The sequence below is a fragment of the Mustelus asterias genome, chromosome 11 (genome assembly GCF_964213995.1).
Source record: "Mustelus asterias chromosome 11, sMusAst1.hap1.1, whole genome shotgun sequence".
Classification (NCBI taxonomy): domain Eukaryota; kingdom Metazoa; phylum Chordata; class Chondrichthyes; order Carcharhiniformes; family Triakidae; genus Mustelus; species Mustelus asterias.
In genome coordinates, this window is record NC_135811.1 from 104,384,193 (window position 1) to 104,411,675 (window position 27,483).

The window sequence follows — 27,483 nt, forward strand, 5'->3', positions numbered from 1 at the left end:
CACTCCGTTTATGTGGCTATCGAGATCAGTCTTAAACGTTCCCAGTATGTCCCCCACCACCACCTTGCCCGGCAGCGCATTCCAGGCCCCTACCACCCTCTGTGTAAAATACGTCCTTCTGATGTCCGTGTTAAACCTCCCTGCCACCCCCCCCCCCCCCCCCCCCTCCTCCGTGAACGTCACCACCGACCTGGGAAAAAGCTTCCCACCGTTCACCCTATCTATGCCTTTCATAATTTTAGACACCTCTATTGGGTCACCCCTCATCCTCCGTCTTTCCAGTGAGAACAACCCCAGTTTACCCAATCTCTCCTCGTAACTAAGCCCCTCCATACCAGGCAACATCCTGGTAAACCTCCTCTGCACTCTCTCTAAAGCCTCCACGTCCTTCTGGTAGTGTGGTAACCAGAACTGGACGCAGTATTTCAAATGCGGCCGAACCAACGTTCTATACAACTGCAACATCAGACCCCAACTTTTATACTCTATGTCCCGTCCTATAAAGGCAAGCATGCCATATGCCTTATTCACTACCTTCTCCACCTGTGATGTCACCTTCAAGGATCTGTGGACTTGCACACCCAGGTCCTTCTGTGTCTATACACCCTTTATGGTTCTGCCATTTATCGTATAGCCCCCCCCCCCCGTTAGTTCTACCAAAATGCATCACTTCGCATTTATCTGGATTGAACTCCATCTGCCATTTCTTTGCCCAAATTTCCAGCCTATCTATATCCTTCTGTAGCCTCTGACAATGTTCCTCACTATCTGCAAGTTCAGCCATTTTCATGTCGTCCGCAAACTTACTGATCACCCCAGTTACACCTTCTTCCAGATCGTTTATATAAATCACAAACAGCAGAGCTCCCAATACAGAGCCCTGTGGAACATCACTAGTCACAGGCATCCAGCCTAGGTTTCCCTGGATTTTTCTTTCACACTCCCTCTGCTACTTTTCTTACCAGCCTCCATTTAAATCATAAAGAAGTGCATTTTGGCAAGAAATTAGACTGAGTCCCTGCCCATTCTCTTATGTGGACATAAAAGATCCCATGGCTATTTTTTTTGAAGAGCAGGGGAGTTCTCGGTGATGTAGTGGTCATTATTTATCCCCCAATTAGTATCACTAAAATTGGATTATCTGGTTAACCAATTATTGGGGCAGCCTGCTGGTACAGTAATTAGCACTTCTGCCTCATAGTGCCATGGACCCGGGTTCAATTCTGGTCTCGGATAACTGTGTGGAGTTTGCACGTTCTCCCCGTACCTGTGTGGATTTCCTCTGGGTGCTCCAGTTTCCTCCCACACTCTAAAGATATGTGGGTTAGGTGGATTGGCATGGTAAATTGCCCCTTAGTGTGTCAGGGGGTCTAGCAGATTAAACACATGGGGTTTACACTAGGGGCCTGGGTGCGATTGTCATCGGTGCAGGCTTGATGGACCAAATGGCCTCCTCCTGCATTGTAGGGATTTGATGAGTCTATGGTTATTATTGCATTTGTTTGCAAATTGATTGCTGTATTTCCTGCATTACAACAGGAACAACTATTCAAAAAATGCTTGTAAAAATAGATACTGGTACAGCTGTGATGGGATGGAATTCTTAGAACTTTAAGTTGGGTGTTCGCAGACCAGTATGGGTCATCTTTGAATGCTTTTTCCATTCATTCTTCCCCCTCCCTGCAACCTGCCCCCTGCAAGACAAAATGCTCCCTAAATGAAAATCAACATGCCTCCTTATGACAGACCACACTCTCAGTAGACAAGAGGAATATCAAATGATTCTGTTTCCAGTTATATAACTGGTTTATTTTAATTACATCATATAAACAGAAGACACAATGACTGCCAAATAGAATATGAAACATTATTCAAATTATCTTGGTTCAACTGACATTCTCCTGCTATTTTAGGTGCGTCAGAACAGAAAACTACACAAACAAATAAGTTGTATTGCAAAGTTTGTTGCAGTGGTTTTGCTTCTAATCCATACGAGCCTTTAATGTCCTGGTGGTAATCTTGTCTTTTTCACTGCAAAGAATAAAACAAAGGTCAGTCTAATAGAATATAACAAACCTCCATGCTGTAGTGGTCTTCCTTTTGCATTATAAACATAAAGGCCAGTAACCAGAGGACATATATACATAATTAGCAAAATAAAAATCAGAATTGAGATTAGGAGGGGTTTTTGTTTTTAAACCTAGTGAGGTTTGATCTGGATAGTGGATTCAATAATATTCAACAGGGAACTGGATTTTTTTTTTTTAAAAGGGCAAGGGCTCAGGGGAAACAGCAGGGTCGTGGGACCACCTTGGCTCGCTGCTGCAGAGAGGCTTCTGCACAGGCAGAATGGGCCAAATGGCCTACTTCCATTCAGTATCATTCCATGGAAGTCAAACAATTGTCCACGTACACCCACACTCATTCTTCCCGAGTAATGCCACAAATGCCCAGTTGCATAGATTGTTGTTCCAGCAAGTACAGTCAGACTGGTGGCAGCTCAGCTCGATTGAAATGATTATCTCTCTCCTGAATTGAACAGAGACCAGACATAACACCTCTTTGGAATGATTTACTTTACATTTGATGGGCAATATCACAATTAAGACAGTATTGTGAAAGGATGATTTTATAGTGAGATGATCCGGCCTGCATCAATGAAATTTACTTTCATTTTAATTTATTATTAGACAAATGAAACAGGAGTAAGCCATTCGATCTTTCTCTACCACTCAACAAGATCATGGCTGATCCTCTACCTCAACTTTGTTTTCCCACTGTCCCCATATTCCTTAATGTCTAAAATTCTATCGATTTCAGTTCTGATTGAACAGTCACAGCCCACCACGACAGAGAATTCCAAAAGGTCTAGAACCCCAGGGTTTTTCTGCCTGCATCGGAACCCCAATGTTGAGACTTAAAAAGGGGTTCCAAGCCTGCACTTGCCAACATTTCCCAAGGCGACCTCTGAATTGGACATCCCCACACTTGTTGTCCCATTAAAGTTTATTTATTCGTGTTACAAGTGGGCTTACATCAACACTGCAATGAGGTTACTGTGGAAATCCCCTAGTCGGCACACTCTGGCACCTGTCTGGGTATACTGAGGGAAAATTTAGCATGGCCAATGCACCTAACCAGCACGTCTTTTGCATTATGGGAGGAAACCCACGTGGACACGGGGAGAATGTGCAGACTCTGCACAGACAGTGACCCAAGGCCGGGAATCAAAGCTGTGTCCCTGGCGCTGTGAGGCACCAGTGCTAACCACTGTGTGGTTTTCCATGCCCACAACCATGAGGCCAGGAAAATTCTGGCCTTTGAAGAAATTTCATGTCATTTTTGTCCTAAATGAACAACCATTTATGCTGAGAGTGTGACCCCTAGTGTTAAGACTCTCCCGCTAAGGGAAATATCCTCCCAGCATCTACAGACAAGTCCCTAAAAAATGTTATGCCTCAACGAGATCAACTCTCATTCTTTGAAACTCTAGGAATATAGGTTTGGTCTACCCAATTACAGGAGATTCCCATCACCCGAGGAACCAGTTTATTGAACACCATCTGCAATAACAAAGTGCAATGCAAGAGCTATTGGACACAAATCTATCGCACTGTGGCACAAACTCAAACTGTTTTTGGTTAAGTCATGATCATTTATTAAGCCAGCCCACTCATGGATATAAATCAGACCCCCTCTTCATCACCCGCAGTGCCAAATGGATTGATTTTGTACCGGAACTACCTTCCAGCAACTCTGAGGTGTAACTACCTTTGGTAACATGCACTGCTTGATACACACTGACACTTCCTTCTTCCATCACTGTAACAGTCATGAACCTTCTTATTTTGTGACTGTATTATAGAATCCTATAGTGCAGGTGGAGGCCATTTGGCCCATCGAGTCTGTATTCAACTAGCACAAAAGGAGTGTGCTTACAGAAAGGCTGAAACTGCCAAGTGCAAAAGTGTTGCAAACTTACATGATCTGAACAATGACACCCATGCCAGATACAGCATCTCTATCCACTGCATTCAGCATAGCCTGAGATATCGTTTCAAACAGATCTTCTGGTTCCTGAAATACAAAACATTCATTTGGTATGTTAGCATAGAACATGATTGCTAAATCAAATATGCTGGATATTCTCAGCAGGTCCGATAGCGTCTGTGGAGAGAGAATAGAACCAACGTTCTGAGTCAGGATCATAAAAACATTAGCTCCATTCTCTCTCCACAGATGTCGTCAAACCTGCCGAGATTTTCCAGCATTTTTTTTTAAGATGCCAGCATTCGCAGTATTTTGCCTTTATCTTGGGACATGAATGCTGTTGTACAAATACAACTTTTTTTGTTTCATGAACGGTGCATTTAATTTGCTGCAAAGAGAGAGTGAAAATATCAGGACGTCAGAATGCAGGGTGCATGAGCCCCTTGGAAGGTCTTCTCATGCCTCTTGTTGCTGCCCAGAGTAAAAGTTCAGAGTCACAGCAAGTCGTGCACCGCAAAATGACTTGGGATCTGGTGGGCCTCAAGTGTACTATGTAAAGATGAACAGATGGCCTTAGCCATCGAAGATTTCACAGTGGTGGAGTGAAGCTACGTGTGTGAGATTTTCATGCCTGTAACATGGTAAGCCTGTACAACCGAACACCAAATTAGTCACCCTTGCATTATATATAGAAAGTCCATAGTACAGGCTGGTTTAATCGGTAACACACTCTACCTGATGTGCCATTGAATCATACCATTCAGGAAAGTCTCAGGCTAGATCCGGGGTCTGTATGGAGTTAGCCGAACTGCAATTAGGAGAGTTACTATTGTCTCAATGCTCCTGGCTTGGTGTGTGCATGTGGGGTTGAGGTGTTAACCCCAGTGGCCTTACAGGTGTGTAAATATTAGAGGGCAGATAACTGGTTCAAACTCAGGACAAGTGAATGACCTGTCAACATTGACTGTCTGGGTTGACACAAGAAGGAGGGGCGGCACGGTAGCACAGTGGTTAGCACTGCTGCTTCACAGCTCCATGGACCTGGGTTCGATTCCCTGCTTGGGTCACTGTCTGTGTGGAGTTTGCACATTCTCCTCGTGTCTGTGTGGGTTTCCTCCCACAGTCCAAAGATGTGCGGGTTAGGTTGAGTAGCCATGCTAAAAATTGTCCTGAGATGCGTAGGTTAGAGGGATTAGTGGGTAAATGTGTGGGGATATGAGGATAGAGCCTGGGCGGGATTGTGGTCGGTGCAGACTCAATGGGACGAGTGGCCTCTTTCTGTGCTGTAGGGTTTCTATGATGCTATGATAAGAATGGCCATTTGGGTGAGGTGCTGTAAAGATCAGTTGAACTGTACCTCGGTGTAGGTCACTCGCAGCAGAGAGCATTGGGCTGGGGAAACAGGAAAACGAATTTACAGAAAAAGATTCTAGCACATATTCTCATCAGCTGTCAAGATTCTTACTGCAGGAAAAAATTCGGTGCCAGCTTAGCCCTTTGATAATCATTTTTGTGCTAAATTAAAAGCACCTATTATTAGGGGATGCCCCAGTTAATCATGGAGGCTTGTTTTCAATTAATCCTTTTCAAAAAAAGCAGAATATAACAACACAGAGAGCAAACCACACAGCTGCAATTGAACAAATTATTGCTGTTTCAGAATCGGATCCATATCAGTTCCTCAAGATATGTTTCCAGGCGCAGGTCATGTTGGAACCAAAGAAAATAGAAATTGTGTTTTTTGTTTAGAAGTGACTAAACCAGCATAATTTGGATTTACCCAGGTAATCAAAAGGTCAATGTGTCAAAGCCTTAGGACGGGGGTGAAGGAAGCACTCACCATGTCTGGTTCCCAAAGGGACTCGCACATGCCGTACATTTGCTCAGAACACGTTCCGCTCACCACAAAGTCTTCAGTCTCCATTGGGCAGCCAATTAAGTCAAGTGAACAAATAAACGGTTGATATGTTTTTGGATCAAGACCTGCAATCACTGGTTCAACGTAGTACGGGCCAAATCTGGAAAGGTTGAAAGTAACGGTGAGAACGTAGACCTATATCACAGAAATCATTCAGGCTGAGGGAGGTTGAGATGCAAGCTTCGTCCAGCTGAAAGTAGCAACTGGGGCATGGTGAATGACATAGGACCCTGATTTGCATATTTAAATTTCCTGACTCAGACAGGCAGTGGTATTTGGGTGGTGTCAACCCTTCCCCCTGCCCCCCCCCCTTAAGGGGCTGCCCCTTTTACTTTGTCCCTCAGTTTGTTCGATTTGCCAAAAGGATTGGCAGGCAGTTGTAGCACCTCATGCTACAGCACAGCAATATAGCTCAGCACTGCTCCTCTCCCTCCCTGCCCCCGCCCCTCCCCACTCCACCCTTCTCGCTCTCTTCCCTCCCCGCCACCCCCAAAGCACCACGATGGCAACTTGCACCCCACTTTGCAGGCCATAACAGCCCCTTTTCTGCTAAGCTAAGATTCTAACCGCATGTGGTGTGTGTGTTATTTACAATGCAACTTCATATTTGAGAATCAGACAATACCACATCATACAAGGCCAAACATTTGGGAGTACTTAACCTACCGTCGCTCATAAAGAAGATTTGAGACCATGCTCATAAATGTTTTTGGTTTGATTTGTCTTCCTTCTTTCAATTCGTACAGGTTCAACCTGAATTTGAGACGCTGTGAACTAGAAAATAAAATGAGAATAAGCATCAACAGTGGTGGACTACTTCAACCCACAAAGGACAACAGTACTCAGTTCGCCTCCAGGAAGTTGGAAAAGCATTCACTAACTATTGCGGCATCTGGCGGGTGAATCTGAAATCCAGAAGTGAGAGAAACAAGCTGTGTGTAAACTCAGTTACATAGCTTGTTAGCTAGTAGGCTTTTGGGAGACTCCGAATTAACTCTCGGGTCTGGTCCAAGACTGCAAATGTCATTACGATAAATGGAGCCACTTGAGTAGCATCTTCAACACTGCCAGAGCTTGTCTGGATTGTAAAGAGACCAAAAATAGCATCATCTCGTTTAAGAATTTCTATTAAGGTACAGAGTTATTATATATTATAGAAAGGATATTATTAAACCAGAAAGAGTGCAGAAAAGATTTACTAGGATGCTACCGGGACTTGATGGTTTGAGTTATAAGGAGAGGCTGGATAGACAGGGACTTTTTTTCCCTGGAGTGTAGGAGGCTTAAGGGTGATCTTATAGAGGTCTATAAAATAATGAGGGGCATAGATCAGCTCGATAGTCAATATTTTTTCCCAAAGATAGGGGAGTCTAAAACTAGAGGGCATAGGTTTAAGAGAGAGGAGAGATACAAAAGGGGCACTTTTTTCATTCAGAGGGTGATGAGTGTCTGGAACAAGCTGCCGGGGTTAGTAGTAGCGGTGGGTACAATACTGTATTTTAAAAGCATTTAGACAGTTACATGGGTAAGATGGGTAGAGAGGGATTGGGGCCAAACCTGGGCAACTGGGACTAGCTTAATGGTTTAAAAAAAAGGGCGGCATGGACAAATTGGGCCGAAGGGCCTATTTCCATGCTGTAAACCTCTATGACTCGGAGTTGAAACCAGAAGGATGCTCCCTCGTGCTTTTTAGCTCCGCTGTGATCTTCCAACTCCCAGTCCCTCCACTTCTGGCTGAGCCTTCCAGCTCTCTAGCTAGTAAGCTCCAGAAACCTCTCTTTAACATGTCTTCCATTTCTCTACCGCTCTCTTTAAACTCCTCCTTAAAATCTATTTCTTTAACCAAGCTTTCAGACACCCCTTGCTAATCTTCTCCTTGGGTTCAGTATCAATTTTTCTTTGATTAGACTCTTGCTGCAGAAGATGGTCCTGTAATCTTTCAAAACCGAAAATACCTTCAAGAACCATTTTGGATAAGGGAAACTAAGTGATGGTTTATTCCTATGCAAAATATGTTGGTGCATTAACTAAAATAAAGTGCAAACTAAACCTAAATGAAAGCAATTTATTGGGTGGATGTAGTTAGGATCCACATCAGCCATGTCCTTATTGAATGGTGGCAGAATAGGTTCAATGGGCCCAATGGCTTTTTTTTAAAACTTATTTGTTCGTCACAAATAGGCTTACATTAACACTGCAATGAAGTTACTGTGAAAACCCCCTACTTGGGGACACTCCGGCGCCTGTTCGGGTACACGGAGGGATAATTTAGCATGGCCAATCCACCTAACCAGCACGTCTTTCAGACCGTGGGAGGAAACTGGAGCACCCAGAGGAAACCCACGCAGACATGGGGAGAACGTGCAGACTCCGCACAGGCAGTGGCCCAAGCCGGGAATCGAACCTGGGTTCCTAGTCCTGTGAGGCAGCTATGCTAACCACTGTGCCGCCTTACCCATGTTCCTAATCTCTCACCAATGTGCTGGATTCTTAACGGGCATCTGAAGTGTATTAACAAGCCCCACAGTTTTGCAATTGCAACTTAAATGCCAGCCTTTCCAGCAACATCCACATCTTATGAAGAAAGATGAGGCATGGTTCTACGGGTACCAGTCACACTCTGCTGTCTCACCCAAGAATGCATTATTGGCAGGCTGGCTTTGACAGAAAGTGCCGACTTGCAACTCCACCACTGCTGGGTGATAGAGAGGACACCCACAGTCAAACTTGGGCTAGCTCTCAAGTAAAGTTCACTTTAAAGTGCACTCGTGCAAAATGGGATGCCTCAGTGCAACCAGGAGCAGGAACATGGGCCAATTTTACTCTCTTTGAACAGGTATTTTGCGTTTGTCTTAACTGAAGATTTAGAAAACTTCCCAAAGATACTAGAAAATCAAGAGGAGAATGGGAAGGAGGAACTTAAAGCAACCACCAATTCCAGGGGAAAAGTGCTGGGAAAACTCTTGGACCCAAAGGCAGACAGGCCACCAGGACCAGAGGACCTGCAGAAGAGATAGTGGAGGCATTGGTTATAATCTTCCAAACTTTCTTCGATTCTGGAAGCGTTCGAGCAGTTTGGAAATTAGCAAATGTGACACATTTATTCAAGAATAGGGAGTCAGAAAGCAGGAAACTGTAGACAGTTAGCCTAACATCTGTCATAGGAAAATTGGTAGAATCCATTATTAAGGAAGTAACAAGCCAGGTGGATAAAGGGGAACCTGATGGAGTGTATTTGGACTTCCAAAAGGCATCTGATAAGGTGCCATATAAAGGTTGCTTCATGACATAAGAGCACATGGTGTCAGGGGCAACATAGGAGCATGGATAAAGGATTGGTTAACTAACAGGAAGCAGAGAGTAGGGATAAATTGGGTCTTTTATGGCCAGCCATAACTAGTGGAGTGCCACATGGATCAGTGCCAGAACCTCAACTGTTTACAATCTCTATCAGTGACTTGGATGACGGGACAGAATGTAAAGTGGCTGATGACGCCAAGTTTAAAGTTTATTTATTGTCACAAGTAAGCTTACATTAACACTGCAATGAAGTTACTGTGAAAATCCCCTAGTCGCCACACTCCAGCGCTTGTTCAGGTACACGGAGGGAGGATTTAGCATGACCAATGCACATAACCAGTACGTCTTTCGGACTGTGGGAGGAAACCCATGCAGACACGGGGAGAACGTGCAGACTCCGCACAGTGACCCAAGCCGGGAATCGAACCTGGGTCCCTGGCGCTGTGAGGCAGCAGTGCTAACCACTGTGTCGCCCTAAAAGAATTGAACCCATGTTGTTGACAATTTTCTGCATCACAAACAAGCTGTGCCACCGTGGGGTAGCACAATGGTTAGCACTGCTGCTTCACAGCGCCAGGGACCCGGGCTCGATTCCCGGCTTGGGTCACTGTCCGTGTGGAGTTTGCACGTCCTCCCCGTGTCTGCGTGGGTTTCCTCCGGGTGCACCGGTTTCCTCCCACATTCGGAAAGACGTGCTGGTTAGATGCATTAACCCGAACAGGTGCCAGAATGTGGCGACTAAGGGAATTTCACAGTAACTTCATCGCAGTGTTATTGTAAGCCTTGCTTGTGACTAATAAATACAAAAAAAAAAGCTGTCTCGCCAACTGACGTAAACCATTACTTGCCAAGATAGGCAAGAAAGTACCAAGAGGAGGTAATGAATCTACAATGGGATATGGACAGATAAAGTGAGTGGGCAAAAATTTGGCAGGTGCAGGAAAATGTTCCACTTTGGGAGGAAGACTAAAAAAATGGGGAAACTCCCACAGTCCAAAGATGTGCGGGGTAGGTTGATTGGCCAGGTTAAAAATTGTCCCTGAGATGCGTAGGTTAGAGGGATTAGCGGGTAAATATGTGGGGGTAGGGCCTGGGTGGGATTGTGGTCGGTGCAGACTCGATGGGCCAAATGGCCTCCTTCTGCACTGTAGGGATTCTATGATTCTATGATTTACAGGGCCTTGGTGAGATCACATGTCATTTGAAAAAAGGATATAATTAGAAGCAGTTCAGAAGAGGGTTAATTGGCTGCCTCCTGTGAAGGACTTATCCTATGAAGGAAGGATGAGGAGGCTGATCTTACACCCATTGGAGTTTAGAAGAATGAGAAGTGTTCATATTGGTGCATGAAAGATCATGGGGGAACTTAAGGTAGATACCATGAGGGGTGCCGTTCAAGAATAAACGGTCTCCCTTTTAATATAGAGATGAGGAGATTTTTTTCTCCGAGGATCATTAATCTGTGGAATCCTCTTCCCCTTAAAGCATGGAGGCTGTTTGTTTATTCAAGGCAGGGTTAGACAGATTTTTGATAGACAAGGGAGTCGGGGTTAATGGGGGGGCAGACAGGTAGCTGGAGTTGAGATCATAACCAGATCAGCCATAGCAGAGCAGGCTTGGGGGCTGAACGGCCCATTCCTAGTTCCATATTGGAATCAAGAATAGGTGTAACCCTTGCTAGTCCAGGGTCATTCAGGTCATTTGCAGAGCTAATTCACAGCTAAAAATCAGAACTGGGAATAAAACCTGGCACTTTCCAAATCAAACTGGTTCATTTATCTGCTGCCTTTATTGAAATGAATAACTGAAGGTAGAACTGAACTGGTTAATCCAAATTCTACAATGCTGTCTAACCGGAGGGAACCTTACCCTCAGTCAGACATCAAACAAAGCCAACCTCTTTCAGTGTACTTACACCGTCTGTACATCTGTGCCGAGACCAGCCAGTCCAATAAATAACCTCTCGCCCATTGGAAAGATTTTCTGGAAGTCAGTCGTCACCAGCTGTGCCTGAATTCCAAACCGTCTGTCAGCTGCGATTGCCACACAATCTTTGCCCCTCATGGCCATGACAGCCCCTCCGTTATATGCCATGTGCGACTGGGAGAAGAGCAAGAAAAGTGCAAGTTAGAAACCCCTACAGCACTCGATATGACTGACGACATATCAACATAAGTGTGAATAATGATCGAGGAAAAACTGAAAAACTGCAACTCAAAGAGCACTTTCCTGAACATTATGATTTCTGAGACGTTGCGGTTGATTTTTTAATAAAATCCAGCAGAGATAGTTTCATGCATTACACTCCCCGACAAAATACTTACATGAAAATATATTAAAACAAAGGGCGGCACAGTGGTTAGCACTGCTGCCTCATAGCACCAGGGACCCGGGTTCAAATCCGGCCTCGGGTCACTGTCTGTGTGGAGTTTGCTCATTCTTTCCGTGTCTGCGTGGGTTTCCTCCGGGTGCTCCGCTTTCCTCCCACAGTCCAAAGATGTGCAGGTTAGGTTGATTGGCCGTGCTAAATTGACCCTAGTGTCAGGAGGATTAGCAGAGTAAATATGTGGGGTTACAGGAATAAGACCTGGGTGGGATTGTGGTCGGTGCAAATTCGATGGGCCAAATGGCCTCCTTCTGCACTGTAGGGATGCTATGATTCACACCTCAGATCACCAATGTGAACAAGTTATTTTTTAACCACTCTGTTATTCAGATCGGTATTTATTTTTATTCATTCGTGGGACATGGGCGTCACTGACTGGCCAGCGTTTATTGCCCATCCCTAGTTGCCCCTAAGGTGGTGGTGAGCTGCCTTCTTGAATCGTTGCAGTCCATGTGCTGTGGGTTGACCCACAATTCCGTTAGAGATGAAATTCCAGGACTTTGACCCAGCGACTTTAAAGAAACGGCGATATTATTCTAAGTCAAGATGGTGAGTGACTTGGAGGGGAACTTGCAGATGGTGGCGTTCCCACTGGTCTGCTGCCCTTGTTCTTCTAAATGGAAGTGGTCATGGCTTCAGGAGGGGCTGTCACTAGAAATGTGGTCAACAAGATGCCCGGTAGGTATGTGAAAGTTTCAGACTGTTTAACATCTCAATTGGATAATCAACCAGAAAAACAAGTATAGGTTTCAACCCTTTGCCCCACGAGAGAATTTTGAGCTGAATAACAAGAGGATTGTCAGTGCTTATAGGGCAATCACTGGCTGTGTTTGTGATGGTAACAATTTAAATTTGTGCATTCTCAAGTCTCAAAAACAACCTTATTGCTACAACATTAAAACACATTGACTTAATCAGAATATAGAAAAACATTGCACTTGAGATATCCCTTTCATGTAGCAACAGCTTCTTGCACCAAATCTATTAAAAAGTCTACGGACATTGCAGTCAATTCTACATCTTTCACAATGTAACTGAATGCAGAAACAATTATACAGGAGTACCCCAGTTTAAATATAGTAAAACTAATTTGATAATTATTTTCATATGTGCCAAATTTCAAATACTATAGTTCAATGAGATTGGTATCAAGGAAGTTTGAATCTCATAGAAAAGCAAAACGTTAAAATAAAATGATTTTCTGGACAGGACTTTAACTGCAACAAAATTGTGCTTGCCAAGTCGGAGACCTATAAAATAACGGATTACAAAAAGATCAAGGAACTGAAATTGTAGAAACTACAAAAGTAGAGTTTAATGAACTCACTTATGCATCAAGTACACAATAATTCTTCATAATAAGTTTTTTTAATTCATTCATCTGCAGGACCAGAACATGACAGCATTAATTACGGGAATGCAGGAGCAGAGGGTCCGGGAGATATGTGCACAAATCACAGTTAATAGGGCAGGTTGAGAAAGTGTTCAGCAAAGCATATGGCATCCTAGGCTTCATAAGCAAAAACTTGGATTAATGGAAGGGGATTATGGTGAACCTTTGTAAAACTCTGGTTTGGCCTCAACTGGACTGTGGCGTTCATTTCTGGGCATCACACTTTAGGAAGGAGGGAAAGGCATTAGAGGGTGTGCAGAAAAGATTTACAAAAAAGGGATGAGAGACTTCAGTAAGACGGATAGCTCGGAGAACCTTCAGGCGGTATTTCACTATGTTACAAAAATACAGTATTATACCATATTAAAGGCACATCTCCCTCTAGAAGCCATGCAAATTTACACAAATCTGAAAAAAAAATCAGTAAAATTGAGAGAAAAACGGAACATAAGAAAATTAGTCAGACTGCAAAATGGGCAGCACGGTGGCACAGTGGTTAGCACTGCTGCCTCACAGCTCCAGGGACCTGGGTTCGATTCCCAGCTTGGGTCACTGTCTGTGTGGAGTTGGCACATTCTCCCCGTGTCTGTGTGGGTTTCCTCCGGGTGCTCCGGTTTCCTCCCACAGTCCAAGAGATGTGCGGGTTAGGTTGATTGGTGATGCTAAATTGCCCCTTAGTGACCCAGGATGTGTAGGTTAGAGGGATTAGTGGGGTAAATGTGTGGGGTTGTGGGGATAGGGCCTGGAGTGGGATTGTTGTAGGTGCAGACTCGATGGGCCGAATGGCCTCCTTCTGCACTGTAGGGTTTCTATGAAAATGCAAGTGAACTCCGGTTTCCTCCTACAATCCAAAGATGTGCAGGTTAGGTTGATTGGCTATGCTAAAAATTGCCCTTTAGTGTCCTGAGATGCGTAGGTTAGAGGGATTAGCGGGTAGATGTGTAGGGATATGGGGGTAGGGCCTGGGTGGGATTGTGGTTGGTGCAGACTCGATGGGCCAAATGGCCTCTTTCTGCACTGTAGGATTTCTATGGTTCCAATATGGAGGAAGTAACCGGGTGTAGACAAGATCCTAACATTCTGAAGGAACATATCTTAAGCTAAAAATGAATAATGATTGGAACGTTAAAGGAAAGTTAAGCATTGTAAAGAATAACAACAGCCAAAATATTGAGGGAAAGACCTGGCTAAAACTGTAAATGGGCAATCAATGGATTACTTCCTAGAAAAGGTGCCTAATATTCCTCTGGCACAAGCTTTGGGTGAAAAAAGACAATTGATAACTGTAATAAAATTAACCGAACCCTCTTCAGGTTTAAAATGAAACTAAAATAAGGTGAAATAAGGCTTGGTTTGAAAAGGAAAGTAGAGGCCACATTAACCCGGTTAGGCCTGGCTCATTCCAATGTGCAAGTCAGATGTAGATTAGGACTAAAAAAAGTTATATTTTCGAATATTTTTCCCTTCTCTCACTCACCATTCTGCTTAGTTGTCAGCCAGGCCCAAACACGGTGAATCTTTGCTGTTTTATTTTAACTTCCACGCCAAAAGATTTAAAAATAAAACCTCCACTTCCAGTTTCTGCCTGCCGCTCAACCTATCTTAGTGCGCGCCGCGAGGTCCCGCCTCCCGACCGCTACCATTGGCTGCCCTGCCAGAGGGCCGGCCTCCCAATTGGTCCACCCTCCCGTCGATCGGCGCAAAGCGGGACCAGCGAGTTGCGTTGCACTCGAGGCCGAGCCGGGTGAGGGGGAGGAAAGTGAACAGTCACGGCGTGCGGGCGGGCCCGGCTGAGCATGCCGGGATAGTGGAAGACTCCGAGCTGGAAGAGCGAGGGGAGGACAAAGGGAGAAAGGAGTGTGAGGAGAAACATCACTGATGTTGTGACTTGGGAGGGAAGAAAAAAAAAACACAATTGGGCAAAATGTTACATTTACAGATGCGCAGAGGGTCTTTTTTTAATTTTTTAAAAAAAGAATAAAATTTGCACCAAATCACATGCAATGAAACATGGATTTAGTTTTTTTTTAGAAAGAACCTTAATTCTAACAAAGAAATTCAGCAAATCGAGAACCTTAGACTCTTTAACCAAAGGTTATATTAATGGGAACCATCTGATGTAGCAGGCACAGGGCATTCCTACAAAACCAACCTCCCACACCCCCAATTATTTTGGGGAAGGAAGCATGACTGATGTAATCTGTGTGGAAGTTTAAAAAAAAACCATCAGTAGATCAGGTGAATGCAGCCAACATTTACATGTAATATTTTCATAGCCATGATTCAAAAGGTCTTGTCCATTGTTGTAGTAATCTTTAAAAAATGATGCGCAGATATGTACACTGATGTGTTGTAGACCATGGCACACCAGCTGTCTTTGTGATTGCTGTAGAGCGTTTTAAACAGCAGAGAAAGGCTCACTGTGCATCCCTCCCGCCGGTAGCGACAATCTGAATTATTTTAAAAGAACCTATACGTTTCATCAAGACTAGGAGATGTGCATCTTGTTAAAAAAAAAGCAATTGTTTATGCTGCGTGGATTAATCACAGATCTAACGCTTAATTTCGGCGAGAGGAGTAGATCAGACAAGGGTCACTGCATGGTCCCAATACAAATGCTGATTCACTCTCTAATAACACATTTTTTGATGAATAACCAGGGTTAAATACACTAGAACAATGTGACTGGATCTAGTTACGAAACGTAGCAATTTTGTCTCAGCAAAACCGGGAGTGAAATATAACGCCAAACCAGGTTAAACATAATCTACAATATTTACTCAGTAGGTACTCAGGGCAAGTGTTATAGTTTTCTTGTATCAGTCAAAAACATCAAATCGTCTGGTTGACAATGTGCAGTTGCTATAATATTATAATTAGTAACATGATTACCAGAAATCACGCCTAATATGACTTTAGCATTGAAATAAATTTTAGTTCACTCTTAGAAACTGATTTTCAGTTTGACTGCTAATCTCTAAATGATGCAAACCAGTCGAGGTGCACGGTGGAATTTACTCTCAGCACAAAAACGTGCATATCTCGACTGCCCCAATATAAACTGCACATGTATATACACGGAAAATTAATAATTTATTAGTTATTCATTATTAGTTATATTTTAAAAACCACATGGGTGAAAATAATCCACAAAGAATCCCTTTCATTTGAGCAGTTTATGTTGAAATGAAATCACCTCTTGTCAATTTAGAAACAGACTTGTATCAAAGAGGCTTTGATTCTATGACTGTCAAGCGATGCTTTACCTTTGAGGAAGATTTACTTTTATTCCAGAAACTGCAGGAATTTAGAGATTTGGCGGAATTTCACCTGGCAGGGTAGCTATTGACCTTAAATTCCTGTAAGCAAGCTCCAAAATTGTGTGTTGGCGAGGTCTGACGCTAAAAGGCAAAAAGAAATCACAACATGGACAACAACATGTTCCTGGTGAGTCGGGTAAGGAGTGGGAATGCCGTCCCCCAGAGAAGTGAAAGGAAGGTCGCGCGTTTAATCCCAGGTGATAGTGTTGGGCCTACTTACGGGAACATATTTTGGAAAGAAGTTCATATGTCCTGACTGTGGTGTTAGTTCTCGTTACTAAGTTTAGCAGGGAGTATAATTTGTCTCAAAAGATAGAACAAGTCTAACCGAGAGTCTACTTTCTTTGGGGGTGGGGGGTGGGGGGGGGGTGGATTACGATTTGTGGAAGCAAGTACTTGGGAGCAGAAATGATACTAACTGGAACCTTACCCGTTAACACATTCCGGCATAGTATCGAAACATCTGTTTTACCTATTGTCTGGATTATTTCATGCTGCACTGAATGGAATCTAGATGAAACTAGGATCCCAAGCAATTTCTGTGATCCATAATAGTTTAGTATATCATTTGTGGCTTTACCGACGCCGTGTTAAATTGGTTAAAAGATAACCGACAGCCATCAGTCTAATCTTGCCATCAGGGTGTTCAGACCGTTAAATACAGTGACACAAGTGTTTGCCGTGCTGCTGTTATATACAATAAATATCATTTTGCCAGAAGAAATAGAATTCAAGTCCAACAAAAATATGCTGTAGGCAGATTTTCTATCAAACTGAATATTCTAGTTTGTCAATAAAATCTTAATAGCTAAAACAAAATATATGTGCCTTCTAAAATAAAAGGTGTCATGCAGCTTTTTAAAAAGTAATTTTTAGAATGGTTCTATAACCTCTTCTATTTTTTGACATCAGGTTACAAGTGATCGTGGCTACATACAAGATGTGTTGTGTAAATGGGTATCCGAAGGGGTGAACATGTATTATCACCCTGAAATGTTACATTCGGTTTCTGTTGCCGCTTTACCGACAAGAACTTATTTTGGAGTACATCTTTACAAGTGCTCTCACTGGAAATGGGAGGGTAGATAGATGTCACTGTTTAAATATCGACAAAATATGCGCCAACTACATTTCAAAAGGGAAACCGTAAGACCCCCAGATGATGGTGGTGTCTTTCTAATTCTGCCGGAAATGTATACAATGATTTTTATTTTACAATGTATGGTTAAACCACAGGATTGAAAATCCCTAGTCCCCGTTGAGAGCCAGACTGCTGAATGCAGGTACACGCGTGTAATATTTGTTGGCCCAATTCGGTGCTTGTATATTCTTGCTATTAATTTGTACTGAGGGATCGATGCGTCGATTTACAAGATCGGTGAACCCCACATTGCAATAGTTGAGAGAACGCCATAGACTGCACTGTTTGGCTGAACATTCGAAACTACAGATAAATAATCTGTCCAGGATCTCTTGACCACTTATTTTGATTCCAAATGTTGCTTTGAGTACGCTTCCTGTACAGATGTTTTTTCTTCCCTTTGCTCTGTCTACCAAACGACGTAAATCACATTTCCCAAGTCCCCAGTGAGTATGATTTACAAGAATTGAAAGTTGTATGTGGTACGGTACAGTAGAGGGGAATCACATTTACTCGCAACCCCCCAGAAAGCAAAAGTGGGAGCTCAGAATCATAACATTTGTCAAGCGAATTTATGTATCAGCGGAGCCGTGAGGTCAAACATTGCTGCGGGCATTTAGAGGCTTCAGGTTCTGAACGTATTTTAGACCGTCATTAAAAAATAGGGACTGTTGACAGTGGCAGCCACTTTCCAATGTGTTGCCAAATAGTGCTATTGTTTCACTCAACCATAGCCCCCAAATTGTACTCTTTCGTGCTAAAACCAGTCCCAACTGAAAATCGGCCCGATCGCTAAACTCGTCCCACTATCCAGTCTGGATATTTTCACAAGTCCTGACGTAAGATTGTTTTTTTTTGTTGATTCTAACCTTAACACAAGCTTTGCTGCTAAAATCAACGTTAACGCCAATGAACACTCCCAGGTGCCCAGTAGCCAAGAGGTTAAAGGAAAGGAGAGTGGAGGAAATAAAGGCAAAATACTGCGGATGCTGGAATCTCAAACAACGACAGAAAATGCTGGAAAATCTTAAGCAGGTCTGACAGCATCTGTGGAGAGAGAATAGAGCCAACGTTTCCAGTCTAGATGGCCCTTCGTCAGACTATTCTGAAAAGTCATCCAGATTCGAAACTTCTCTCTCCACAGATGCTGCCAGGCATGCTGAATTTTTCCAGAATTTCCTGTTGATTGAGATTTCCAGCATCCGCAATATTTTGCTTTGACCATTCCGTCTCTGTATTGGACACCTGGAAGTATATAACCTACGGTATTCAGAGAAACGAATAGAAAATCTGAAACGCAGGTCGCCCTCATCGCCAGATGACGTCCGGAGTATTAGATTAACAGCTCCATAGAAAACAATTGGAACGGTGCCAGCTGATTCATACTGATGTAAAGTAGCTCGAACCCAGACACCAGCCTGGTAGGCGTGTTATTTAAACATTGTGAAAAAGTCCCGGGTCACCTTGGTCTCTTAGTTGGAAATCATTGTGTGAGGTCCCCTCAATAATCAAGACCAGGCGCCCTTTAGACCAATTATTGCTTTTCATTGGGCAGAGAGAAATCAGAAATGGATTTACTGCCCAAACCTCGGAAAATGTCAGTGTTAAATTCCAATACTTCTCGCAAATTAAATTAGAGTCTATTTGTGCGCCACGTTAAATTTTTCGACTCAAATTATTAAAGGACTATTCGCTGCCCTTAGGGCTTCTAACCTGTCAATAAATTGAATTGTCTGACCAATTTGGGAAGCCTTGCAGATTTTTAAAAAATCTTTATAGGCGTGACACATCTTTGCCTCGTTCTCGACATTACTTTACTTAGAACTGCGTGGGTATGAAACGTTGACGGTTCCGTATAACCATTCGATATTTGTTTATTTTAGATTTATGAATGAATTTTAGCTCGTTTTTCAATGCAGAACGCAGGCACGAATTCTCATAGTAGCAAATGGCATTCCTCAGGATGTGTAAGGTGTGCACAAACGATACTGAGTTGTCTGCATTTTGTTGTACATACCAAGCTATATTTGGGATATATTAAATTGCACACTAAAGTGCTGACTTTTATCCAGGGTCTGAGGTTGGAGTTTGCACCTTTCCAATGTATGGAGTGCTGTTCTTTCTGACTGCTGTGAGCCCGGGAAGGCTGGGGTTTTCTGGATTCCATTAAAGTGTCCGCCTGAAACAATATGCATAATATAAAATATTTGTGTGTCAGCACCCACCCCCCCCCCCCCCCCCGCCCCCCCACCAATTAAGTTCCAGCTGCAGCTCCTGAAATAGACGCAAAACATGATGTAGCAGAACCCAGTCACGGGTGTTGAAGTGCTGTAGCCGGGCGGAATGGGCATCTCTTCCTGCATCACGTATTCTGTGACCACAAACATTGCGAATAACAATTTATGATCATGTTCTCAGATCACAACATGTGTGACAGTGGAGGGAGAGAGGACGCTCGGCGATTTACAAGCTCGTTCATTGTAATGTTACGGTCACTAGGGTTTCCCATTGATATCACGAAGCAGCCAGTGTATCAACATTCTTTCAATGTCGCAAAGGAATGTCGTGACGTGGGTCCGTCTATTCATCCCACTCGTGGCTGGCAAACCTCCCCAGTGGTTGCTCGGCTGCTCCTCTTGCTCTGTATTTCACCCCACGTGGCGTAAAGTCCACAACAACAACAACCCACACAATCTATAATGGCATAGCGGCTTTTCACTTCATGGAGCGTCCCAGGGCACCTCGCAGGAGCTTTGTACTGTCAAGCTGACAGGTTGCCACGTCAGGTGATATTAAGTCAGATGACCGAAAGGTTGGTCAAAGCAGTGGGTTTGAAAGGGTGTTTTGAAGGCAGAAGGCGAGCTGGAGGCAAAGAGGATTAGGGAGGGAACTTTGGATCTTGAGGTCCAGGCAACTTCGCTTCTGAGCCTTTTGGCTAAAATCAAGCGTCGGATTGAGCCCAAATAGGGTGTAATGTTTCAGCTTGTCAGCTTGGATCTTGTTTGTCTCCCTTGTGCGGACCATGAATTGGATTCAGTTGGATTTTGAATTTGTTTTTTGGAGCAAGCAATGAATAGATTTGAGTTTGCCCGGTCCACCCCGAGCTTGGTAACTTAAAGGATAGAGTATATATTTTTTTTTAAATCTCGAGGTCCAGGCTACAGAGTGCATCTTGATCTCTGGAGTAAATGTGAATATTATTGCACTTTCCTGTTACAACAATTTGAGATGTTTTATAATGTGCCTTTCAGATTTTATATGAATAAAGTATATTTTTGGAAAAAAAATTCTGAGATCCAGGTAACTGAGTCCAATCTATTGCCATTCTCCCCTGCCGCGCATGTTCTGCTCAGACGTTTCGAGATCTATTTTCTTTCATTCTTGAAACAGCAACACCAGGAAACATAAAACCATTTTTTTTTAGAAATAAGGTCTCAAATCATGATATTTCCACAAAGGGCTGCCCAATTTCTGTAGCTTGCTGTGTCATGGTTTATAAGGACAACAAAGGAATGAGGCACTACTGCTTCTATACACGGGAGGTAAGGGGATTCACAGCCGCATTTAGAACTTTATATGTCAAAACGTGTAGATTCTGCATGTTCAAAGCTTTCATAACAAAGACCTGGTTGGAACTAATGTTTTCAACTCTCACATGCGGGTTATTTAAATACCTTATTCCCAACAACCTTTAAACATCAACTTTGATCAAGTTAATCTATTATTTTCTTTGAGGTGATGAATGTTTAGTTTCTGTGGTATTTGAAATATCTCCTGTTAGCTTTGTAAAATAAAATTTATTTGATATAGGAAGGGTACAGAATATTTTACTGAAAGAGTATTGGGCTCAGTCCAACGTCGATCAAAATTGTCACTTCAAAGGCGAAATGATACTAGCTGGGCTTCATTAGTAGAGATCAGGAAAGATGTAGAGATGCCGGCATTGGACTAGGGTAAGCAAATTAAGAAGTCTCACAACACCAGGTTAAAGTCTAAGGACTTGTGGGACTTCTTACTGAGATTAGCAAACACAGACAAATATGTTACTTCGCCCATTTTACTCTCAAGCCCTCTCTCTTTCCCTCCTATCTTTGCAAAATGTTATTCTGCCCGATTCGTAAAGAACATTGTATTAATCATAGAATTGTTAGAGTGCAGGAGGCCATTCGGCACGTCGTGTCCAGACGCTGCAAGATCAAATGACCTATAGTCCCACTCACTCGCCTTTTCTCTGTAACTCTGAAAAGGTGTTCCTTCTGGATAATTGCCCAACTCAATTTTGAAAGCCACGATTGAGTCTTTCTCCACCACACTTCCAGGCTGTGCCTCCCACTCGCTGCTTTCAAAAAAATCTTGCTCCTCATGTCCCCGTTGCTTCTTTTGTCAATCACCTTAATTCTACGTCCTCTGGTTCTCGATCTTCCAATTTCTCCCTGTCTACTCTGTCCAAATCCCTCGTCATTTTGAATCCCTCTTTCAAATCTCCTCTTAATCTTCTCCAAGCAGAACAGTCCCAACTTTTCCAATCTCCCAGTTAACTGAGTTTCCTCATCCCTGGAATCATTCTCGCGGATTTTTTCTGCACCCTCGCTAATGTTTTAACATCCTTACAAAAATGTGCAGTCAGTGTTACACACAGTGCTCCAGTTGAGGCCGAACAAGTGTTTTATGTAGGTTTATCATAACTTGATTTTCTCTTTGGTCCGACTTATAAAGGCCAGCAGTTATATTTTATTAGCCGCTTTAGCAACCCGTCCTGCCATAACCATAGAGTCATAGAGCTTTGCAGCACAGAAAGAGGCCCTTCGGCCCATCATGTCGGCACCAGCTGTCAAGCATCTTTCTATTCTATTCCCATTTTCCAGCATTTGTCCATAGCCTTGTATGCTATGGCGTTTCGAGTGCTCATTTAAATGCTTCTTAAATGTTGTGAGGATTCCTGCCTCCACCACCCTTTCAGGCAGCGAGTTCCAGATTCCCACCACTCTCTGGGTGATATTTTCTCCCCGCAAATCCCCTCTAAATCTCCAGCTTGTTACCTTAGACCTATGCTCCCTGGTTATTGACCTCTCTATAATGGGGAAAGGGCTATCCCTATCTACCCTATCTATATAAATAAAAGCAAATTACTGCGGATGCTGAAATCTGAAACCAAAAGAGAAAATGCTGGAAAATCTCAGCAGGTCTTGACAAATGGACTCGAAACGTCAGCTCTTTTCTCTCCTTACAGATGCTGCCGGACCTGCTGAGATTTTTCAGCATTTTCTCTTTTGGTACCCTATCTATGTCCCTCTTTTGCACACCTTTAATGATTAATGTACATATACAACCAGGTCCCTCTGCCCCTGCACTCCCTTTAGAACTGTACTTTTACTTTGTATTGCCTCTCTGCATTCTTTCTACCAAAATGAATCATTTCACACTTCTCTGCAAAAAACTTCATCAATCAGTTGTCCACACATTTCACCAGCCTATCCATACCCTTTTGAAGTTTCACCCTATCTTTCACAATACTTTCAAATTTTGTGAATGTTCAGCAAATAAAAATCAAACCGAAAAAATTAACTTGCAGTTAATTGATTGAAAAGTCGCATGGAAAGTGACTGGCCTGGATGGGGGACCCGGATGAGCACTCAGGTCCTACGCAGACCAGCTGGCGGGGATATTCGCAGACATCTTCAATCTTTCTTTACACCAATCTGAGGTCCCTACCTTCTTCAAGAAGATGACCATCATCCCGGGATCAAAGAAAAGCCAGGCAGCGTGCCTTACTGACTATTGTCCAGTGGCTCTGACATCCATCATTATGAAGTGCTTTGAAAGGTTAGTCATGGCACAAATCAATTCCTGCCTCCCAGACTGCCTGGATCCACTACAGTTCACTTATTGCTACAACAAATCCACATCAGACACTATCTCCCTGGCCCTACACTCAATCCTGGAACACCTAGATAACAAAGATGCCTATGTCAGACTCTTACTCATAGATTGTAGCTCAGCCTTCAACACCATTATTCCTACGAGATTCATCTCCAAATGTTATGTCCTGGGGCTCGGCTCCTCCCCCTGCAACTGGATCCTAGACTTCCTAACCTACAGACCGCAATCAGTAAGGATAGGCAACAACACCTCCTCCAGGATCATCCTCCACACTGGTGCTCTGCAAGGCTGTGTCCTCAGTCCCTTACTATACCCCTTATACACTTACGACTGTATGGCCAATTCCCCTGCAACTCGATTTTCAAGTTTGCTGATGATACCACTCTTGTGGGTTGGATCTCAAACAATGATGAGACAGAGTACAGGAAAGAGATGGATAATCTGGTGAACTGGTGTGACGTCAATAATCTCTTCCTCAAAATGAAGGAGATTGTCATCGACTTCAGAAAGTGTGGTGGAGGGCATGCCCCTGTCTACATCAATGGGGATGAAATAGAAATGGTCGAGAGCTTCAAGTTTTTAGGTGTCCAGATCACCAACAACCTGTCCTGGTCCCCCCCCCCCCCCCCCCATGTCGACACTATAGTTAAGGAAGGCCACCAACTACTTTCTCACGAGACTAAGGAAATTTGGCATGTCAGCTACAACCTTCACCAACTTCTACAGATGCATCATAGAAAGCATTCTTTCTGGTTGTATCACAGCTTTGTATGGTTCCTGCTCTGTCCCAAGACCGCAAGAAACTACAAAGGGTCATGAATGAAGCCCAGTCCATCACTCAAGCCAGCTTCCCATCCATTGACTCTGTCTACACTTCCCGCTGCCTTGGAAAAGCAGCCAGCATAATCAACGATCCCACACACCCCGGACATTCTCTCTTCCACCTTCTACTGTCGGGAAAAAAGATACAAAAGTCTGAGATCATGTACCAACCGACTCAAGAACAGCTTCTTCCCTGCTGCTGTCAGACTTTTGAATGGACCTACCTCGTATTAAGTTGATCTTTCTCTACACCCTAGCTATGACTGTAACACTATATTCTGCACTCTCCTTTCCTTCTCTATGTACGGTATGTTTTGTCTGTATAGCGCGCAAGAAACAATGCTTTTCACTGTATACTAATACATGTGACAACAATAAATCAAATCAAATCAAATATTATATGTCTGAACAGAAAGACGTTGAACATACAGACCAGGCGACAGCGGCAATAACGGGATAACTGAAGGAACCCAATTCAGTCAAATTATTTTTCAGTTCTGTAGAAGGGTCGAAATGTTAACTGTGTTTCTTACTCCACGGATGTTGCCAGACCTGCTGAGTTTATCCAGCATTTTCATTTTTTATTTCTGTCCAATTCTAATTGGAGTACAGAACATTGTTCACATTGCAGTAAGGTTACATGTGGGCGGATGTGCGAACTTAAGATAAATGCTTAAATGGGGCAATAAACAGAAATAAAAGCAAAAAGGAAAACCGATAGGGCAATGTTCAGAGAGATCCGAGTTGTTGGAATTTCCAGTTAAAAAGCAAAGCCAATACATGTGACAACAATAAATCAAATCAAATCAAAGATTTCCTCTGCCGGTGAGTGCGAGAACCAATCAAGATCGACGAGGAAAGCATTGTGGGACATTTCATGAAGCCACCAGCATAGACAATGGAGGCAGTGGGATTGGGGTTTACAAAGAGAGGGGAGATTAAGAGACGTTAATGCAATAACATTCTGGTGGTAAAGGCAGAATATTGCGGATGCTGGAATCTGAAACAAAAACAGAAAAAGCTAAAAAATCTCAGCAGGTCTGACAGCATCTGTGGGGAGAGAATCGAGCCAATGTTGCGAGTCTGGATAACTTTTCATCAGAGCTGAACTTACAATGGACACTATTGCTACTTATAATGGATTCTATTGTTGTGAAGGAACTGTTTGTTATTGTATTATTGGTTTTTGGTATTATTAGTCTGTTGGTTTATTTTTATCTTGACTTATTTTGACTCTGACGAAGCGTCACACAAACTCGAAACGTTGGCTCTATTCTCTCTCCACAGATGCTGCCAGACCCGCTGAGATTTTCCAGAGTTTTCTGTTTTTGTTTCTGGCTTCAAGGGAATCGGTGTCCCAGAGTAAAACGCATCCTTGAACATGTTGCTGCCTAACACATGGGGCGGTGCTGTCCGCACATCCCACCTGGAACCATCGCTGGTCACATCACCTGTGGACAGTCAATCCTTACCCCTCCCTGTGCCAGTTCAGCACACAGTATCTGTGGGCGTTGATTGTCTTCTGTTGGGACAGTGAGGCTGGGAGGGAACGGAAACAAAACATGCATCATTTCGCAAAGAACAAAATGACAAAATATTTAAACAAAATAATTTTGTTACTAATTTGAAAATGGCTGCGTAATTTTCATGTTGGGATCCACCCCCCCCCCCCCCCGCCCCTCCCCAGCCCGTTGGCTCCCTCCATTTAGCACGGAGTCCCAATTGGGCTGTCACGTTCTTTTCATTAGTGTGAAATATCTGCCCCCTCCAGCCCCCCACCGCCGCCACAGACACACGCCCACACACAGAGACCCCAACCCCCACTCACCCCCTACCACAGACACACACACACCCACAGATACACACCCACACACAGACACACACCCACACACACAGAGACCCAAACCCCAACAACACCCCACCCACAGACACACACCCACACACAGACACACCCACACACAGCGACCCAATCCCCCAACAACACAAATCACAGACATGCACCCACATAGAGACCCCAACCCCCACCAGACACACACCTACTCACAGACACACACACACCCACAGACATACATCCACCCACAGGCACACACCCACATACAGACACATACCCGCACACAGAGACCCCAACCCCCACCTACCCCATACAACAGACACACACCTACCCACAGACACACACCCACACACAGACACACAACCCCACACAGAGACCCAAATCTCAACAACACCCTACCCACAGACACACAGCCACACACACACACGCACACACACACACACACAGGGCGACCCAACCCTCCCAACAACACAAATCACAGACACACACCCACACAGAGAGCCCAACCCCCACCCACCCCCCACTACAGACACACACCCACCCACAGACACACACCCACATACAGATACACACCCACACACAGAGACCCAACCCCCCCACCCCCCACCCACCCACAGACACACAGGGACCACAGCATCACTTCACCCCGCCTCCCTCCCCCGGTTCCCCGGCTGCCGCAGTGGGCATTCCCGGTGTGGGTTGAGGTTGAATCCCGGCCCCGCTTTTGATTCTGTTCCCAGCCAGCAGAGAGCACTCCAGCTTTGGGGAAAGCTGGCCGACTGTCTGTTGCTGGGAAACCGCGTCTTTCCTGGCGGCCTGCAATAATGTTCTTTTGTTCACAGGTTGCCAGTGTTTCCCACGGTGACATATGCTTCCTTCTGCCGCCTCTCTCAGCGCGGAGGATATATCGATCGGAGCTGCCCTGACTGTTCAGCTGTGCGGAGAATGGAAATACCCTGGATCCAGACTTAGTCAAAATAACCAGCACGTGTCATTGGACACCCCGTCCATTGCTAAGGAAAAGGGAAAAATGTATTTCCCTGATTAATACCGACTCATTATCACACAACCTCTTGCAATCTGCTTGGGTCAAACTGACTGTTATAATTGGCAATAAACTTAAAACAATAGACTGGCAGCAAAGCCACCATTTCATAATCGCGTCGTCTAAGTGATTTATCCACCAGTGTGTATTTTGCGGTATTGACATTTTATTGTCGCTGCCATTGCTGTTTTTATTGCGAATGGACCTGCGAAAGAAAGCCAGTCAATAGATCGATCCCACCTCCATCCACACCCCCCCCCCTCCCCTCCCCTCCCCCCCTCCCCCCAGAACGTCCGCTGCCAATTCTGGAGAAGGAGTTTCGCTCTTATTGTCAATTTGTCCTTGAGGATTCCTCGCCCGCACATACACACGCGACCCCACCCCACCCCCATCCCTCCCCACCCCCAGCTTCACCAAGCACCGAGAGAGATGAGGGAGGGGGTTGTGAGGGGGGTGG

At 44.1% G+C, this 27,483-nt stretch overlaps 1 protein-coding gene across 1 annotated transcript; it reads right to left on the reverse strand.

Moving 5' to 3' along the window:
• Positions 1–1,769: 1,769 nt before the first annotated feature.
• psmb3 (proteasome 20S subunit beta 3) lies at positions 1,770–14,625 on the reverse strand. Its single transcript, XM_078224158.1, has 6 exons — positions 14,465–14,625; positions 11,124–11,308; positions 6,575–6,682; positions 5,831–6,008; positions 3,983–4,077; positions 1,770–2,031 (listed from the first exon to the last, which is right to left on the reverse strand). Exons 1-6 carry the CDS (start codon positions 14,465–14,467, stop codon positions 1,983–1,985), a joined length of 618 nt encoding a protein of 205 aa, XP_078080284.1. The 5' UTR covers positions 14,468–14,625; the 3' UTR covers positions 1,770–1,982.
• Positions 14,626–27,483: the final 12,858 nt, after the last annotated feature.

Coding starts and splice junctions, on each gene's coding strand:
- psmb3 (XM_078224158.1), bottom strand. Junction 6,009..6,574: donor AATCTTCTTTATGAGCGACG/GTAGGTTAAGTA, acceptor CAACCTTTCCAG/ATTTGGCCCGTACTACGTTG. Junction 4,078..5,830: donor CCCTTTGGGAACCAGACATG/GTGAGTGCTTCC, acceptor TTTGTATTTCAG/GAACCAGAAGATCTGTTTGA.